This window comes from Chlamydotis macqueenii, chromosome 1 (genome assembly GCF_036417535.1).
Source record: "Chlamydotis macqueenii isolate bChlMac1 chromosome 1, bChlMac1.mat, whole genome shotgun sequence".
NCBI lineage: Eukaryota > Metazoa > Chordata > Aves > Otidiformes > Otididae > Chlamydotis > Chlamydotis macqueenii.
In genome coordinates, this window is record NC_141556.1 from 2394392 (window position 1) to 2413334 (window position 18943).

General features: G+C 44.4%; 1 protein-coding gene across 1 annotated transcript in view; it reads right to left on the minus strand.

The window, feature by feature from the left end:
• The window catches only part of EXOC4 (exocyst complex component 4), a 393362-nt gene that overhangs the window by 37329 nt on the left and 337090 nt on the right, over positions 1 to 18943 (minus strand). The window contains exon 14 of the mRNA XM_086744528.1: positions 15493 to 15671. Within this exon, the coding sequence (XP_086600654.1) occupies positions 15493 to 15671 (179 nt within the window). The remainder of the gene's footprint in view (positions 1 to 15492; positions 15672 to 18943) is intronic.

Here is an 18943-nt window from a genome sequence, read left to right on the forward strand (position 1 = left end):
ACCGAGGAAAGCGTGCACGGGTGAAGCCACGTAAAACGCGGCTCCTGGAAGCAGCCTCCTTCAGCAGCTCCTCCGATCACGGCAACATTTACGAAGTTTCTTTTTAACGAAGAGACGTGGTGCAGAAATTCAGAGCCTGGCAAACATTGCTGAAAATAACTAACTGGCCTGGAGCATAAAAGAGAAATAAAGAGGGAAATGAGAGTGACAATCCGCTCAGGATGAATGGGAATATCAAGGATGCCCCCTCCCTAGCCCCCCTCGACACTGGAGATGGACTTGCTGCAAGAATCATCTCTCTTTAGCAGTGCCGGGGCTGCAGCCTCCGGGTCGATCGTCCCAGCTCACTCCGGCGACGCTTCCCTGCAAGCGGTGGAGATGGATGGAGCCATCATCCGAAATGCAAGAGTCAGCTGATTTCTGCAGTGGAGAGACACACGCACAATTTTTCTACTCTCCAGAATTCATTTAGAGGAATTTAAGTGAAGCTGTGATTATATTTGTCAGTGGAGATAAGAGGAGGAGGGAGACGGGGACGAGCTGCTCCTTATTTAAAGGCAGAGCACAGAAGTCCTCCTGGGTGTTCAGAGCCCCCACGGCGAGGAGGAGGGTCAGGTGTTGGCTTGGGGGATGTACAAAATTTCTCCCTTGCATGACGAGGAGACCAAAGTGTAGTTTTGCTTTTCAAGACCAAAGGTAGCCTTTCAGAGCCCATCATCTTTCCCTTCTCCTTCTTTGGATATCCAGAAAGGACCATTTCACAGGAACAATAAAATCCCATTTCTTTAAGCCTCACTCAAGAGAATTTTACTTTGTCATCCTTGGCAACATGAACCCACAGAAGCTGTGGCAGCAAAAAATAATCAGAGCCTAAATTATTAAGGGGACCTGAATAAAAAAAGGTGCTTTGAAGCTGGCTTTGGAGTTAGCCGGTTCTTTGGGCAAAGAGTGACCCTGCATTCCATGGACATTCAACCCACCAGAGCACACTGAGCTCCCTGCTTACAGAGGGAGGTATCTCCAGCTGAAATGCTGGAAAAGCAAACCAGCAGATCAGCAGCCATCCATTTCTTCTTCTCCTTCTCCTCCTTCATAACCCATTGTTGAATGCAAGTTGAACATGAGCCCTACTGTCCAACAAAATACCCAACGCTTGGGTAAGCAGCGGCCAACACCTTGCTCCATTGGCCCTTATCATCTTGCAGCCTTAACCGATGAATTTCATTTGTCTGAAGTGACCTTCTCGTAATGCTGGATAACAGTTGTGGTTTTGTTTGGGATTTCTTCTAGCTTGCTGGAAGCACAGCCAAGGTATCTCACCCCAAGGAGAAGGAATGTTTCATACCAGCAAACCTGAGAAAAATAAACTTAACACACTTGTTGTCACTAATTATTTCAATTCAATGAGATGCTGGTGCCTCTTGACAGATTGTGTCTTATAAATCGATGGACGTAAATTCCTAGACCTCTGGAGTATTAAACAAAACCTGCCGCGTTGCCCATGAACAAACCTCTGCAACCGAGCAAAGTTTCCAGTAGCACGTTCCACCCACTCCCTGCTCGAGCAGAGTGACTGCTAACAGATTTGAATGATTTAGTGGTGCAAGGCGAAAAATCAACCTAAGGTTACAGGCTCTGCTTCGGCTCCGGTGCAACCTGAACCCAAGAAATAAACTCGCAACATGCACAGGCTTTACAGAGCACTACACGCGTTTGCTTTACTGGGGAAAGGCTCATAAAGAGATTTTACAACTCTGCTGGGGAAAAAATCCTCTTATTTGGAAAAGAGATGCAGTGCAGAGCACTTGCTGTGCCCCACAGGTAACATCAGGGACCAGTTCACAGCTTTTAAAATTGTAATTTCTTACTCCCTTCCTCTCCAGAAGAGGAAACTCCAAAATAATTGCAAATACGCACAGGCAAGAGGAAATCTGTTACAGGTTATGTGCTGGACTGTGCCTTTGGAGACTCAGGGTTAACTCTTCTCTCCACTGGAGACTTTTCTGGGGATCTGATGAACTGCTTTCTCTTTCTATGCTTTAGTTCCCAGCGTGCAAAACCTGGATAACGTGTTTTTATCCATCGCTGCCATTGAAGTTGACGCTAAGCTCTCTACATCTCCCATTCCTACAGCTTTTCGCATCATAGAATCATAGAATGGTTTGAGTTGGAAGGGACCTTCAAAGGCCATCCAGTCCAACACCCCTGTAAGGAGCAGGGACATCCCTGACTACATCAGATTGCTCAGAGCCTCATCCAACCTGGCCTTGAAATCATGATGTGACGATGCCACTGGAGTCAAAATCGCTACTCCAACACCAACAAGAAAGAAGAATATCTGGTTATTTAAAGGAAAAAAACACTGAGTGGAGTTGGGAGGAATTTGATATGTGATTATGCGGAGATTTTAAAGGAGATAAGAGTATGCCAATACAGTTGCGTTAGATGCAACACCAAGGACCTATTTCGGCGAGATTTCTAAAATAAGACACATGTCAGGAGACCTCCGTCTTCTGAAACCAAACAGCAGGAGAAAACTAAATTTTTAAAATATATGTCACCATTAAAAAATGTTAAGCCATGGTCTGTCAATCTGGGTCAGAGCTGGGTAAAGGAAAGCTGCTGCCGTGGTGATGCTGGTGAGCAAGGGCTTTGTGGGGCGACAGGAACATCGCTGTGATGCTCCCAGCCCTGCTGAAAGGTGACATAAGTGGCACGGGGCATTGCCTCCACGTAGCTGTATGGAGATGGCTGCATTTGGCTGTAGGAGATATGTTAGAACTTGCTGGAGATTAAACAGCCTAAATAACCAAAGCAAACCAGGCAAGGCAAATAAACTGAAATGATTTTCTCTCTGTGGCAATAAATACCAGGACCGTGCTCTCAAGCTGCCTTTCTTTTTGTGGTTATACATCTTTCCTCCCACTTTGATCTCTTACCACTCTCGAGATGCCGTCTCGATCTAATTTAGAGTGTAAACTCTCTGAGGAGCAGGAGTCTTCTCTTTTTATCCTCTTGTAAAGCACTCTGCACACCTGTGGTGCTCGAGAAATAATCAACAACTACATGCAACCCACACGGCCACTTGGACCACTTTCCAGCTGCAGGACTATTATTTGAAGCTCTAAGGCACAGATCACTCATTGCCTACCTCTGAAGTGGTCTGTTTGGGAATCTCAGAGCTGCAGCTTTATAGAAAAGGACTGGAATGAGCCATAAAATCTGGAACTGGATTTTGATTCTCCCAAAGTTCATGAGTTTCATTTCAGGACTACAGGAATTCAGGAATCAAAGCTAGATTTTGCGTTTGACATCCTCCCCCTTCCTTTTCAGAAGTGTGAACCTTTGGGCCTTTTAGATATGGCAAGATACTTAAAATATTTACGCAGATATTGCTGCATTGCTCCTTTCAACCAAAATCAGGTTCTCTTTATGGATTTTACACATGGAGAAAAAAAGTCAATAAGAGCAATGACAGCTCTCAAGACTTCCAAGATCACAGATTCATAGAATGGTTTGGGTTGCAAGGGACCTTTAAAGGTCATCTAGTCCAACCTGCAACGTGTCTGGTATCTAACACTTTGATTTTTGATGTCAGCTGTCTTCTTCACATAAACTCCGAACTGAAAGGCGGTTCCTTTGGCAACGTGGATGGCAAGGACGGGGCTCTGCACATCAGTACTCTGACCTTCACTTCCACAACGATGGAAGATTAACTCCAAGATGAGCTTGTCTCTACAGACGCTTCTCTCTACAGACAAGTGTGGGAGCTGACGAGCAGAGGTGATGACAGTCAGCACCTACCTAAGCCAAGCACTGAGACTCAGTCTCCCATGCAACGACCGCAACCCTCCTCCTTGACCCTGACCCCTGCAAAAGCTCTGAGATACGGAGAACATTTACCACGCGCAGGTGGGCTCAGCGCACAGCTGACCATATCGATTGATAAAGAAACACAAGAGAGAACAGGGATTCTTTTCAAAACAAAACAAATACCAAGAAAGGACATACTTTAGGAGGTCAGGATCTTTCAAACAAGAGATGGGAGGACGGGATTATCTAAATACTCAGCACTGGTCCAGCTCACCTTTTACTGGGATCAACAGCAAAACCGCTCACTGATGCTGAAGGGAAAAAGTTACGCCAACACTTAAAGGCCAAGCAGCAGTAAAGAGAAAGCAAGCCCAGGGAGAGCTTCTCTTTAATATTACTCACAATAAATTCCTACTAATGAATCCTGTTCTCTAGTAGAGGCAACCAGGACCATATGGGAAGATCCTTAAGGAAGGGATTTTCCCTTATCTCCTTGATGTTCTGATGAGGATGGAAAAGAAAGGAGAACTTGTGCCCAAAACCTGTGAAAAGCAAGACAGAACTGGAAGTTGGCACTGACAGCTTCCTTCCATGCCCCTCTGCCCTTCACTCCATGTTGAAATTCAAGCGTGGAAGAGGGGACAAGGCAGCCGTGCGGGAAAAAACCATCGCGACCTCATTTGCGACAAGCGGTGATAAGCAGGCTGGGCTGCAGTCCCCCATCAGTTCAGTAAACACTAATGATGAGGAGAGCACAGACTGTCACCGGTGATAAAGAATAGGCTAAACACTCTATTAGTTTTTCATTTTGTGAATTAATGTTTTTTTATGGCGTGTGTACACTCACTAGTTAATGAATTGTCTCGTTAGAGCTGCCTGCGGTGCTCCTCGTCTGCCTCTGCTGGCAGGCAGAAATTTCACAAGCAAACCAGCACTTTTAAAAAGGCAAGAACTCCTCTAAAAGTGGTTTGTTTTCCATTGCTTTCTGCAAATATGCAGCCTCAGGGAAAGGGATTATCAGGGGTAAAAAAAAAAAAGGTGTCTCTGAGCTAGAGGGGCAGGGCAAAAAGCGTGGCGGGAGGTTCCATCTCCATCGTACAACAACCCACTGGAAAGTTTGGTTGCTCAAGACTTTTCTTTAAGCGCTTTGCATTCCAGTCTGGAAAAGGCTTGGAAAAAAATCCCAAAATTCTTGGTTTGTTTACAAAATTCTGAAGAGTAAGATTTTTATCACTGAAGGAAGGGAAATTGTGTGGATGCAGCTAGGGGCAGAAGAACTGTCAGAGTTGAAGACTTTCAATACGGAAGGATCCCTTTGAAAAGTCCAGGGCTTGCTGTTCCAGCGCTCTTCAACTCTGAAAACCCCTCCGCGTTATTTTTTTCTGTTTTCAGTAATTTATATTGTAACTTTTTCCTTCCCTACCCCTCTAAGAAATGTTATTTCTTGGGCTGCATCCTATTAGCTCAGAAGCTATTTGATTTAGAAAGCTTAGTAAAACCCCATTCATCTGTTTTTGAGTTACAGAAAGCGTTTTTTGCTTGTTCAGTGTTCCCCACCCTTCTCTGGGCTTGGCTAGCCAAAACCAGCTATGTGCTTCACCTAATTTTCATTAAAGACAGAGCAAAATCACAGCTCCAGTGAAGTCAATGGAGACACTTCCATCAATCTACACAGAGCCCAAAATTCATCCCCAAACTAATTTCTTTACCCATTTGTCACTGGTTTCAATAGGTAGAAAAGACCTTTTAAAAACTGTCAACTTTTGTGAATGAATGCGAAAAAAAAGAGTGGAAGGAAACAGAAAAATCTCAAGGCCAGTTGTTTTTCAGAAGACACCGCGTCCTTAGAGCCAATGGAGATGATTTTAGCTCAACTGTTAATAAAGAATGCTTCAGAGCATCCAGAATAAACAGAATGTACATATCACAAATATCGACATTTCCATGGTATCTGACTCAGAACACATCGGCTCTGCCATTAACTCACTGGCGAGCATCGGGCAGGAACGCTGGGCATTTGTGAAAATTACAGAAAAATTCACATTGTGTGAATCGAGGCAGAGGGAAACAACAGACATTCATGCACCGACTTCACAGAAGATTCTCCGCACCGCTGTTAGGATGTGTATTACACAAATTGAAACAATTTAATTTTTTGGCAGCTGAAAGAACAAGGAAGATGAGTTTTGGCCATGCACTTGGGTGCCACATAACTGCCCTTGCAAACAGAAGCACAGAATGAACTTTTTCCTTTCTTTCCTCAGAGTCTTCAATGATAGTGAGCCGTGCCTTGCCAATGAATGTCCCCAAAACTGGTTTCGCATCATTGCAATATTTCTCTGGATAGCAGAGTCTTCTGGACTCACCGGAAAAGCAAGGAACAGAAGTCTTGAAGTCAATCGGTGTCCTGATGCCCAAGAGCAAAACTGCTCTTCTTTGCAAGAGGCAGGGACAAGGTGAAGAAAGTGTAATGAAAAGAAGTACAGTTAAGTAGGTACCTTAAGAATCCTTTTTTTTTTTTTTTTTTGAGTGCTGACAATTATAGACAGAAGTATTTTGGGTGCTGTTCATTTTTAATAGATTGGTTTGCAAAGCAAAAGGAGGAGCAGCAGGGAGGTCTGTGCTGGAAGACAAACATGACTGAATGAGTCTTGTCCAGGAGAATATAGAGGAAGGTGTGAATCTGAACGTTCACAGGAATTACAAAGGGTTTTCAAAAGCAGGCTGCAGAATGGGAAACACAGAGTCCACTCACAGGAAAGGAGACAAACACGAAGATGACCTTACTCATAGCCTGACTTCTCCACAATTCCTGCTTATTTAAGAGTCATTTCCCCCAAGTCCTATCCGAATATAAGGGCTGGTTAGATCAGAACAATCCTACAGCCCACGCGCCATGGCAAGGTGACTCACCGGTGATGTCAACGGTTGACCTCTAACAAGCCAAGGGGAAGCAGGAGAACTTACTGCTATTGATCTCTGACACCAGTGAGTCATTTTCTTCGGAAGAGATAAACAGATCCTAATGCACTGAACCAACTGAGGTGGACAGCAGGCGCTTTGGAGTTATTTCCACAAACACCTTGATTTGCTGGTATTGCTCATGAGGGATCCTCATTGTAAAACGGCTTGAAAGCAATGCTAATTAGGTCACTTATTTACATGACAATCCCCTGCGTTTAAGGCTGGTGGGTGGGAGGAAAGAAAGATGGAACAAGAGTAATTAGTGTAATCATAACGGTAAGCTAAGTGCTGACCGCACCGCAGCAGATCAATACCGGGAATGCATCATGGTGGTGTGCCTAATGTGTGAGATAAAGAACCATAAATGCTGAGCATCCAGGTCAGAAAAACGATGTCTCATTTTCTAACCATTCGATATTTGATGCAAAGCATCAAGGCTGGGGAAAGCAGTGACCACTAATCCGTAAGAAGAGCTTCACTGCAGATATTCAAGGGAGAAAAAGGCACTGAAAGGCACTAGGAGATCACTTCGACCAGAAAAAGGAGTTTTTATTTGGCTGATGACTACGTGGTTTTATTCCCTGAGATCCAGCAAGGCAGACCCATAATTAAGCTATGAAATTTTATCGCCAAATTATAAAACAAACCAGAAGAATCTCTTAATGCTCAGGTTTACCAAAACATCCATTTTGTCTTCACAAGGTCAGCAGTTTCCTGCTGGTCTTGAAGGTTACTCTACCACTTTGCTGTGTCAAAGAAATTTTCCGTGGTTTTAGTCCTTCAAAAGCCAACTCAGCTACGATGGCACCAGCTGGACTCTTGTCCGCTGCCCCAATTGCTTTGCTCACCTCTTGGTCAGCTTCAGTTGGTGCTAAGAGACCAACAGGCACAGCTTTGCTGTTGGATCCAAGACAATTCTGCTGAATTGGCACTCAGAATGGGAAAAAAAAAAAAGTCCCATTTTGACACGTTAAATCAATCCATTCAATGTGGAGGCTCTTTAAGAGAAAACATCCATAGCATTGATGATGGCTCTTGGGAGTCATTCATAAAAGGCTTATCAATGCTCTAAGTCAGGATACTGATGGATACCTAATATTTCCTCTCTGAACGTCTTCTGAAAGGCCTCTGTGCTCTGACACTGGTTCCCCCATTAGGCTTTTGGCACTCATTATGGAGTAACTCCAGGTGACACAATATATCTGCTCAACTCAAGATCTAAATATTAGCTAGGAGTTTCCAACCTGTTTGTAGCAGCTTTCTGAAAGTGTAAGTAAATTTATAGCTTCTACTAAAGCTACAAATGATGATTAATTAGCAGGTAATCACAGATGGCTTGGTTTGGAATTGACAAATCCACATTTTACTGGGCCTGAGGATTCCTCAAGTGGAATCCTACCTGGGGAAACCCATGACTTGGGGCAGGTACATAATTTCTTGATTAAATACCAGCCCCAAGCCCACTGTGGACAATGGTGGGATTTGTAGCAGCAAGGAGATGGCACTCTGCAGCATCCCAGAGATGTCAGCAGAGGAACAGGCTGACCTGTGGGACTGACAAGAGGGAGCTGTGTGGATCTGAGCCGCGGCGATGCAGATAAGATGCCCAAGAAGACTTTTGCCTTCCTCAGGTTCTCCTCTGAACCAATTAGATCTGAATGAAGATGTCCAACACCATTTTGAATCAGCTGTTCCCAGGCCGAAATAGTACACTACCTAGGTGCACAGCTTGACATCTTCAGCTTATCGCAAGACTACCTACATTCACGTAACTTGTGGTCACCTCAGGACATGGACAGGGTGAACTTGTATTCATCTGTAAAACACCTGTAGACACAAAATAAGGTAACGTGATCTGGATCAAACAGTCTGCAGGGCAGAGGGGGAAAGGGATCACCCCAGGACACCGGATCTCCATTCAGATGATGTGTGCACAGCACGGAAAAAGATATTACGGATGATTGTGTTATGAAGGTTCAAAGCACCTGAGAAGGCGATCTGATCACGTCTTGAGCATTTGCAGAAGAGCACCAACTGGCTCAGTTAGCGGAACAAAATAAAAAGCATTGGAAAACGAGACTGCTTAAGAAGCTAAAATGGAAAGCTGCCATTTAGACTAAGTTATATTGAAACAACAGATACTCATCAAATAACACAAGCCCTCAAGATTTATCTTTTTCAGTTAATGGCAGATGTTTCACATTTGGAAGAGAATCACAGCTTTTTGCTGTTTTAGAAAGAAATTTACTTTTGTTGCAATAATAAAGCAACAGTATTCACTATGTTCTTCTCCTGAGGTCAGGCCCGTGTTGATCATCTTTAATCTGGCTTTTAAATAACGTTCTCTATGAATAGATCTCTACAAAAAAAAAAGTTCCCTGTGAGCAACCGATACAGCAAGATGTGTTACAGGTTCAGGGACAGAAAGAAAATAAGCTCCAACTTGAGAGAAATACAGCCCCATTTAAGAGCCGAATTCAGTTCATTAGAAACGCCGGGGTTAAACACAAAGACCTGCCTGAGTTCACCACCGCTGTGTGGCCTGACTGCGGAATGAAAGGCATCAATTTCACCATCGCGTCGGGCCTGATTTTCATTGGTACCGAGACCCCTTTACACCACTCTGTCAGCAGAGAGGAGCCTTCGAGCGACTGCAAATTACAGCTCCTTTGCTCTGGCAGAGCGGTACAAAGGGGCTCCGCCGTGCGTTTTAAAAGGCATCACGTTCTCGAGTGGCGCACGATGCTTTCGATTAGCCATCAAAGCTGATTTCAGTAGGAGGAGGCACACAGAGCCAGGCTGACCCCGCCGGGTGCAAAGTGGTCCAGGATAGTCTTGATCCTCTAATGGCCTTCACTAACCTTTTCAAAGTATTTTGAGATCTGTGGCTGGGAAATGCGATGCAAATGTTCCGTATTATCATTACTAAGAGCCAGCCGGTGACAGATAGCTCTAGTATTTTGTAAAAAGCTGCAGCACAAACCCTTTTCCTCCCCCCCCTGCTTTTGAATGAAGTCCTAGCTCAGCCAAACTGCTGCAAATCTGCAGGGTGAAGTGCTGCCCACCTGCAGAAGCAGTGAAGATGTCTTCCACACGTTGCCCTTTGATACTGTGGTGAAAGCACCCCTGAACAGATGCTTTGGAAGCATCCTGGATAGAGAAGTTAGGAGGCTGAATGCCCTTTTAGATACTTCAGAAGGGCCAAACTCTGTCCTTGCACAGCCTGCAATGCCCCTAAATAAATATCCTCATTTCATAAAACCTTAAAAACACACTAACAGACCAAACTGCATGCATAGGAACCTTGCCAGGCTTGAGAAGTGGGCCCATGCAAACCTCATGAAGTTCAACAAGGCCAAAAGCAAGGTCCTGCACATGAGTCAGGGCAATCCCAGGCACAAGTACAGTCTGGGTCCTTCCTGGGGCTGGGTCATCTCCAGCCCCCCGCCCCTGAATTCAGCTTGCACAAAAGAGGGAGGGAGAGCTGGAAAGCCATGTCCTCCCAACAGTCTGTGCGAACCTTTGGAAAGGGAGCGTGGCATTTCCACATTTCTCATTAAACCTGCATGCAGCTGGCTTAACCAAACAAGGTCATTAGTTTTGTGTCTAATGCAAATCGCCGGAGTGGAGATCCAGCTCTGTCACTCCCCAGATATGAACGGCTTCCTCCTCTTTGTTTTGCTGTGGGTACGGCTTTGCTGACAGCAGCAGGGTTAAGACGTCCTCAAGGGTATGGTAGTTCCAGCGATGGAGTGAGCCCTTGGAGGAGGTCTCCCACGCATCTCCTCTAATACTGGGGTGCTTCCCCTACAGAATCATAGAAAGGTTAGGGTTGGAAGGGACCTTCAAAGGTCATCTAGTCCAACCCCTCTGCAGGGAGCAGGGACATCTCCAACGAGAGCAGGTTGCTCAGAGCCTCATCCAACCCAGCCTTGAGAGCCACAGGGACATAGGCAGACAGATTTGAGCTGCAGAGCTTAATTCCAATTGTGTACTAATATTTTTCCTTAATTACTGACAGTTCACTTTCTAGTTTCTGCCACTGCAGACACAGGCTTGGCCTGACATCTATTTGAAGTCAGATTTGTGTTGAAGACTTTGAGTCTTTGCTTTTTAGGGAATCTTTGCTCCAGTGCCAACTTCCAAGTGACATTAAAGGACGGTATTGAAAGTCAAGAGCTTTCACAACTCTCAAAGAAAGCATTGGTCTAGGTCTGGTTTTAAACAACAGGATGTTTTGAGTCCTTCAAGCTTGTGAAGCTTTTCTCCAAGAGAAAGGGTAAGTGTGCATGTAGGTGTGTGGTGTTCAGATACAGTAAGATGCTCACGCAATTGCATGAATCCAGGACCTGGGGTGCTACAAAACCCAACAAACAGCCCACAACAAAAACAAAGAGGTTTTTTTTCCATTTCTGCCTTGATTTCAAAACCTTCCTGACTCAATGCTTCTCCTCAGCGGGCAACTTGATGCACCTCCCTACTTTGACTAAATATAGAGCCTCAGGATCCTTTTCTAAAGAGATTTTCTTTTTGTGGAGGAGGAAATGAAAGGAGAGGAGATGTCTTTCTTGAGACTACTGCATACATACACGGACACATGGTACACATGCAGAAACTTTACTTCCAAGAAGCCATCTCGAACAGAAAGACCATTCTTATTTTAGCTGAGAATGTAATTTCAAACTCAGTGTTCAAGCCCATCGGTTGTCAACTGCTGACTACAACGATCTGAAGTCACGAGATGCCAACAGCCAGCTGAATTTAAAAGCAGCTGCAACTCGCTAAGCTAATGGCTAATCTTTCATCTTCCTACCTACACACAGCAGGCACCCATCTTAAAAATGTAAAGATTGTCCCAACTCCTTCATCGTGCATAATAATTCCCTCCCTGTAAAATATTCAGAGGGCTTCAGAAGGCTGAAGCTCCAGCAGGGGAGAGAAGCAGGAGAGAAAGAGGAGAGGAAACCCTACTTCCATTTTTATATATAACTTATTTAAAATTTACTTGACCTCTGCAGTTAATTCATCCTCTTCCCACAACTTTAATCCCTAAATGGTTATTGTTAAAAGGAAGTTTGTACTCCCTCAAAAGACAAGAGAAAAAGAAAATGACTTTGTCATATCTGACTGGTTTGGAAAATATAAAATCCAATTCTGAGGGAGTGCAGATAAGGGATGAGCTATGGAAGAGCCATCAGCTTAGCAAACACCGAGTAATGAAGAACGCAGAGACTGCCCAGCGTGATAAAACACACTATTAGCCAGACTGTTTTTAAATCAGTGATAATTGTGGCACATCCACAGCCAAAGGTTATTGAGTTTTTATTTCTAGGAAGGCGGCTTTTGACAGCCTAACCAAAGCCACCAACAGGCAGCCTCCTTTTTAGGATTTCCCAACACATCTTCACCTTGTGGTTTCTGAATACCTACAGCTATGCCTATAAATTGCCCAATTGCAGCCAAAGAAGCTTTGCTGGAAAAGGTACTGACTTTCTACAGGGAAGAAATACAGGGCCACCACCACCGTATCACGAAGTTGTTGGAGATTATGGTATTTCTGGCATTGCACCAAAAATTCTGGTCCCAGTCGCTCACTAAGGGCTTTGATGATGCCCTGAATGGGACCAAGATTTAATCTCAAGTTGCTGGGAAAGAAATGCGAAACAATCAAAGACTGGGATGTCTGTTCTTATCATGCATTGGCCCAACATGTGGTAAGCACGGAAGATAAAGCCCCACCACTGCTACCAGTTGATGAGCCAACTGCTCTTGTTCAAGCATAGACCCTTCAATGTAGCAACTTGTCCAAAGACAAAAAGAAAGCAGAAGACAGAGTTGCTCAGAGGAATATAACAACTGCCATCTGCTCAAAGTCAGATATCAAAAAAGAGAGCTGGGTGACCAACGGCCCCTTGGCTTGTGTACGACAAACCACAAATTCCAGTTGCATTAAACTGGAATGCTTGGGTTTCACGCGGGCATGTCTTAAAGCCAAAGTTACTGATGCTGACATGACAAAGGTGTCTGTACTTATGGCAATCTAAATCTGAATGTGGAGAGCTTCAGCACGTGGCAGAAACCCTCTTTAATTAGCTTTACTGTTGCTCCGTTACTTCCCTTCCTCCCTCTGATGCTCATTAACTTGCTCTGGCTTCCAGCAATGAGATGCTCAGAAATTCAGATGATCAAACCACGACAGAAAAGAACAAAATAACTCCTATGACAGTTGAGCATTACGGCATTAACACCGTATGAATCCTTGAAACAATAGCTACTTTTAATTTTTCCTCTTCCCAGCTCAGTCCCAGCACATTTGCATGGCTGTTCTCCTCCTGTCCAGGTGGGGTGGAAAGAGACATCTCAACTCACTTCTCCTCTGTTGTTTATTCTTCCCCAAAAGGACTGCACTCCCTTCTACATCCCCGCAGCTTGCTGGATTTGTAAATACATCCGACTTATACCACCACCTCTGCCCCACGGCATCGCTTTTTACTTGACTGCAGTCAGCTCCACTGATGTTCCATTTATGAGATCTGCTCCACCAGGTTTCACTTCTAACCACGAGGTCAACAGCCTCTATCATTTCCTAACACCGCTCGTTCTTCCTCTTGTTTCAGATACTCCCGGCATTTGTGTACAGACATTTTAGTGCGTCGGTATAAAGTTATTACAAAGGAAGATGAATTTTTATTGTCAGGAGGATGCTGCCAAGTGAAATATTACACTTTGTACTTTTACATTTATTCACTGCTGCGTGTAATGTCCTCTCAGAAGCCTGAAAGTCAGGCTTGTGCCCATTTATGTTTGGGAAATATGGATTTATTAAAAATTCGGAGTTTCAACAAGAACTGAAATTATAAGTGATGTTTTTATTTTTAACAACTTTGACTGTCAGAGCTTCGCCTCTCAGCCCCAAGAACTCTCCCAGTAACTAAAGTTCTAGGAATAAATATTTGGCTATTGAACTTTGACAGCATTTTCCATTGGGTTTTGTTTTCTTTTCTTTTTTTTTTTTTTATTGGATAATCTTCTAAAGTACGTCCTGTGGGAGCACAGCAATTCTTGTCACTCAGGTATCAAGAACTCAAAGTATGGATTACAGGAATATTAAAGCTACTCATGGTGTTTTGGGTCCTTAACTGTCAGCTGAGGGTATAGGCTTAATTATCCTTCTGGATGCCAACAAACCAATCGTGGACAGCTGGAGTAAAGAGTTTAAAGGCCCTGCTCTAGAGTACAGCTATAAACCATACGAAGGATTGTCAGCCAACCAGACATGCTCTGCTGTCAAGGGACAATTATTTTAAGAGATGCAATAGTACAACTTTATTTAGCACCAGCAATTTTCCCCCAAAAACTAAGGCTGAGGTGACTTTCAATGCCAAATTCCCGCAAGAGCTCATAAGATCTGGTTCCCCATGGTCCTGCTCTTCTGTGAGTACCTCCCCCTGGGATTCAGCTCCATATTTGTGTGACAAACTGCAGAAATGTTGTCTACCCTCACTACGTGCCCATGTGTCCTGGGATCCCACCAAACTGTGCGGATTTTTTAATGTAATGCTTTTCTTCTCCTCTGCTCCTCATCATTGGGGGTTGGACTAGATGACCTTTGAAGGTCCCTTCCAACACTAACCATTCTATGATTCTACAGCACAGTGTAGACGCCTCCTTCCTTTGGGTGGACACATTTAATACAACCCCTAGGCCACAGGGGATGTCCAATATTTGCAGAACACACAATATTTTATTACATGAATTGAGGGCAGCATGAAGTGCTCTAACATATGTAGGGCCACCTCCCCAGGGTCAGCCTGTGGCACAGGACAGCTAGCGGGAACATCTCAGTAGGCAGGCGAGACCCAAATCCCTGGCCCTAGGAAAAGCTTAACTTTGAGGCAGCTGAGCTCTAGGTGACTCCTTGTGAGTTAATAACGGTGGAAAGCAGCAGAGCTGAGGTCTGTTCATGCTGAGCTTTACTTCTGGGCCACAGCCACAACCCTCCTCTGAACGTGACCCCATGCAGACAATGCCAATGACAGAGATAAGAAGAGAAGCAACACTAATGACATCTCTAGCACTTTCCAGACAAGAAAAAAAATCACGATTCCCTGGGGGAAGGAGCAAAAGCTGAGGCACAGAGAAGTGAAATGATTTCACAAAGGTAGCACGGGCAACCCTTGACAGGCAGGAGCAGAAGCGGTGCCTCCAGGCTCCGCTGTCTCTGCCCTCTCAGCATCTTGGTTCACCAAGGGTTGCTTCTGCCTTTGCAGGCTGAGCATCAGTGCCCCAGTGACACGAACATTAGGGCATTCCTCATTAAAAGCTGTTCAATTTCTCTGCTGAATTTATAATACACATATATTTTTTAATATTCAGCGATCTAGCGACGCTTTAAAGGAAATGAAACCTGTCTCAGCACTGATACCTGCTCCTGTGCAATGTCATTAGCAGGGACTGCTGAAAAGCTCAACCCTTCAGAGCTCATGCTAGAAAGGATGCTCCTGGCACCCTCACGTGGTGCCCACCACAGCCTGAGCAGATGTCACACCACAACATTCACCAGGAAGAAAGAGATGAAGCTGCTTTGCTTTCTACTTCCCTCTGACATAAACCCGCTTTGAAATCAAGAACAAAAGATGCCCACTCCTGCTAAAATCGCATATTTATGCTGCTTTCCATTTCTAAGACAAAAGATCTCCTGTGGGAGCTACTTACTCTGAGTGGCTGAGAGGCTGGAGAAGGCTGCCTTGGTGCGGCCTGCTAACCACTCCAGGCTCTCGTGCATGTTGGCCAAGGCCTTCAGATCGCCGACATCCCGCAGGATCTCCTGTTGAGGGATGAGTTTATCTCCCAGGTTGCCAATGAGAACTTCGGACTCTTTGCCGAAAGCAGCCCTGAAACGCAAAGCAAAGCCACCGTCAGAAATACAGCACAGGACAGCAAGGGGGAGACACCCGTTACGCCGTGGAGAAGGTCAAACCAACCAATGCAGAACTGTTCCAGCATGAGGTCTCGAGAATGCTGTCTGCTGAAGTTTTTGAAGTCTCATTACAGTAAAGAAAATATTCTGCAGCTCATGACACCTCTATTTCAGGGAGGTTTTTTTTTCCCCATCCTTTTCCCTGCATTTATAATCTCTGAATTTCATCCCATCCCCCACAGTTACAGCTTCATCCCAACCAGCATTTACACCTTGCTGAGACATGCAGGTGCTTTCCGTGTCTCCCTGGGATACGTATGAATTACACATGTGCAGTATTTTTATTCTTTCTTTGTAAATCAGGTCTTCCAATCCCTGAATCAATTTTTTTTTTCATGCATCTCTCAAAATAAATCTCCTGCGAAACCTGATGGCTTATCATGACAAAGAAATAACTTTGAATATCAACCTGATCTGGTTGGAGATGTCCCTGTTCCTTGCAGGGGGGTTGGACTAGATGACCTTTGAGGGTCCCTTCCAACCCTAACCATTCTATGATTCTATGAATATCAGTCCGTGCATTATTTCACCTGCACCTGGTGAAAAACGATGACCAAGATAAATGTGTTTACCCCTAAAAAGCTGAAAAAAAGTTTGTTCAAGGTGTGTAACTGCTCACTCCACTGTCATGTTCCATCTTTTACATTCAGATTTCCCAGTACTTGTCTCCACGACGAGAGTCTCCACTCGTCCTACACCTAGTGACAGCAGCTCCTGGCTGAAACCAAGGGCATTTCATTGAAAGACTCCAAGTGCCGGCATGTTTTCCATGGTCCTCAGTACCATGGAAAGTCATTACTTGCTCTTTTTGTTATGAATTTGCATTCCACTTTCATTCAACTTTGCACATCTCCACTTCCTGTCATTAGCTCTTTTATGAACTCACAATGAGGAATCATGCTGCTGAGCATAATAGCTGCAATGAGCTGCAGCAAAATAATCCCATCAGTGGCATTTTCTATATTATCTAAGCTGTTTTATTGCCAGCAACTCCCTAGATTTGTGGGACTTCACTGTCACTTGACAAAAAAAAAAAAAAAGACAGCAACCCTGAAATGGGTTTAAATTGCTCAACTGAATTCGTTAAAGGCAAAAAATAAAAATAGCCTTCGTTAAAAAAATCTCTTCGAAGATTTTCTTCTGCTTGACAATAAAAAATATGCTGCCTCAGGCTGTGTCCTGCATACTGAGGTTTGGGAGGAATCCTTCTCTGTTGGCTGTGTCTGAGCACTGAGGCCCAGGAACACTCCACCTCCAGCGGACCACAGCAGTGGTAATTCAGCCGTTCTTCCTCTCCATAGGATGGGGTTAATTTTCAAGCTACTGGAAATATATGAAATCCTTTCTGAACTTCAGAAAAACCCTTAACAAGCTTCCCTGACTTGTATTTCTGAGATAGCCGTAAGAGGCTACAAAACTCTGGGGAGTGAGGACAGCTGAGCAACTCATCCAAAGTCCAAATGGGCGTTTGAAGGTGAACACAAGGTTGAGCTGGATGGACAAGCTCACAGAGCTTGAACATCTTTTTCTTTGGTAAAGCAAGATCATTAATTCAAGGAAAACATGTTATTGACTTCTACAGCAAACACGAAACACCTCACTCAGCTCTACCCACCTACAAACACTCAGATATCTTCATCTGTTCCGACGAAGCAGAAGACATTTCACGGATACGCTTTCTGCCCTCCAATCAAACCACTCCTGTTGACTTAACACTATCAAATCCCACTGGCAACTGCACCAATCACTCAGAAAAATAAGAAACGAAACTTTTGGTGAATTTCTACCTTCATTAACATGGCTTTCCAATACAAAATGCTGTAGAAAAAAAAGCACTTTTTTGGGAACCACAATTTGAGGGCTGTTCAATGAGTCACTGCCACTTCGCTGCCCACAACTGTGATTACAAATTCGGATTTATCGCAGGGACAACTCTCCTGCCTTCCCACGTGCAAAGAGAAATGGTTTTGGCGCTGGTTTGGATGGATAGCCTGTGCATGAATAATACAGTGCCTTCAGTCAGACTGGGAAAAATCTGTAATATAAAGCACGGCGCAGTTCCTATTTTTACTCCTGGTAAGAATACAAATAAGGACTTCTACTCTTAGCTATCCTCTAAAATGTTGTCGGGATAAATGTAATTCTGACACTCGCTCTAACACAACAACAGAAGTTTGTAGCAAAAGGGTAACAAATATATTTAATTGTTTTCTTTAATACATACAGAGGAGTGTGGCCAGCAGGTCAAGGGAGGTGCCCCTCTACTCTGCTCTGGTGAAACCCCACCTGGAGTACTGCATCCAGTTCTGGAGCCCCCAACATCAGCAGGACATGGACCAGTTGGAGAGAGTCCAGAGGAGGCCACGAAGATGATGAGAGGGCTGGAGCACCAATCCTGTGAGGACAGGCTGAGAGAGTTGGGGCTGTTCAGCCTGGAGAAGAGGAGGCTCTGAGGAGACCTTATAGCGGCCTTCCAGTACCTCAAGGGGGCCTACAAGAAAGACTGGGAGAGACTCTTCGGCAGGGCCTGTTGTGACAGGACGAGGGGTAACGGTTTCAAAATAGAGGGAGGTAGATTCAGATTAGATATTAGAAAAATTTTTTTTACACTGAGGGTTGTAGAGCACTGTCCCAGGTTGCCCAGAGAGGTGGTGGATGCCCCATCCCTGGAAATGTTCAAGGCCAGGTTGGATGAGGCTCTGAGCAACCTGATGTGGTTGGAGGGGGGGTTGGACTGGATGATGTTTGAAGGTCCCTTCCAACCCAAACCATTCTATGATTCTATATCCTTGACTGCAGAAACCCCAACTCACTCTTTCGCACAAACTGAACCCTATAATAGAAGCAACCCTCAGCAAGGTAACTCCCTCCTAGAAGAGTTCTAGTGGATTCCTGTGATTTCAATTTAAACCTGCTGGGACCAAATGCCTTCCTGAAGCAAATTTTCGCTACTGTTCTGGATGCCTACTTGAAAGAGTATTTACTACACACATTTCTTTGTCTTTATTAAATTTGCAAGGCTAAACACCTAACGGGAAGGATATAAAAAACCAAATTAACTGAATATCCAGCCTGAACTCGGCTCTTTTGAATACCTTCATTAAAAACAGCATCTTCAGGCCTTTAATTCCCACACGGTTTCTCAGCCAATACTCATCACATTTGTATCTGTATGTGTGTACCTAA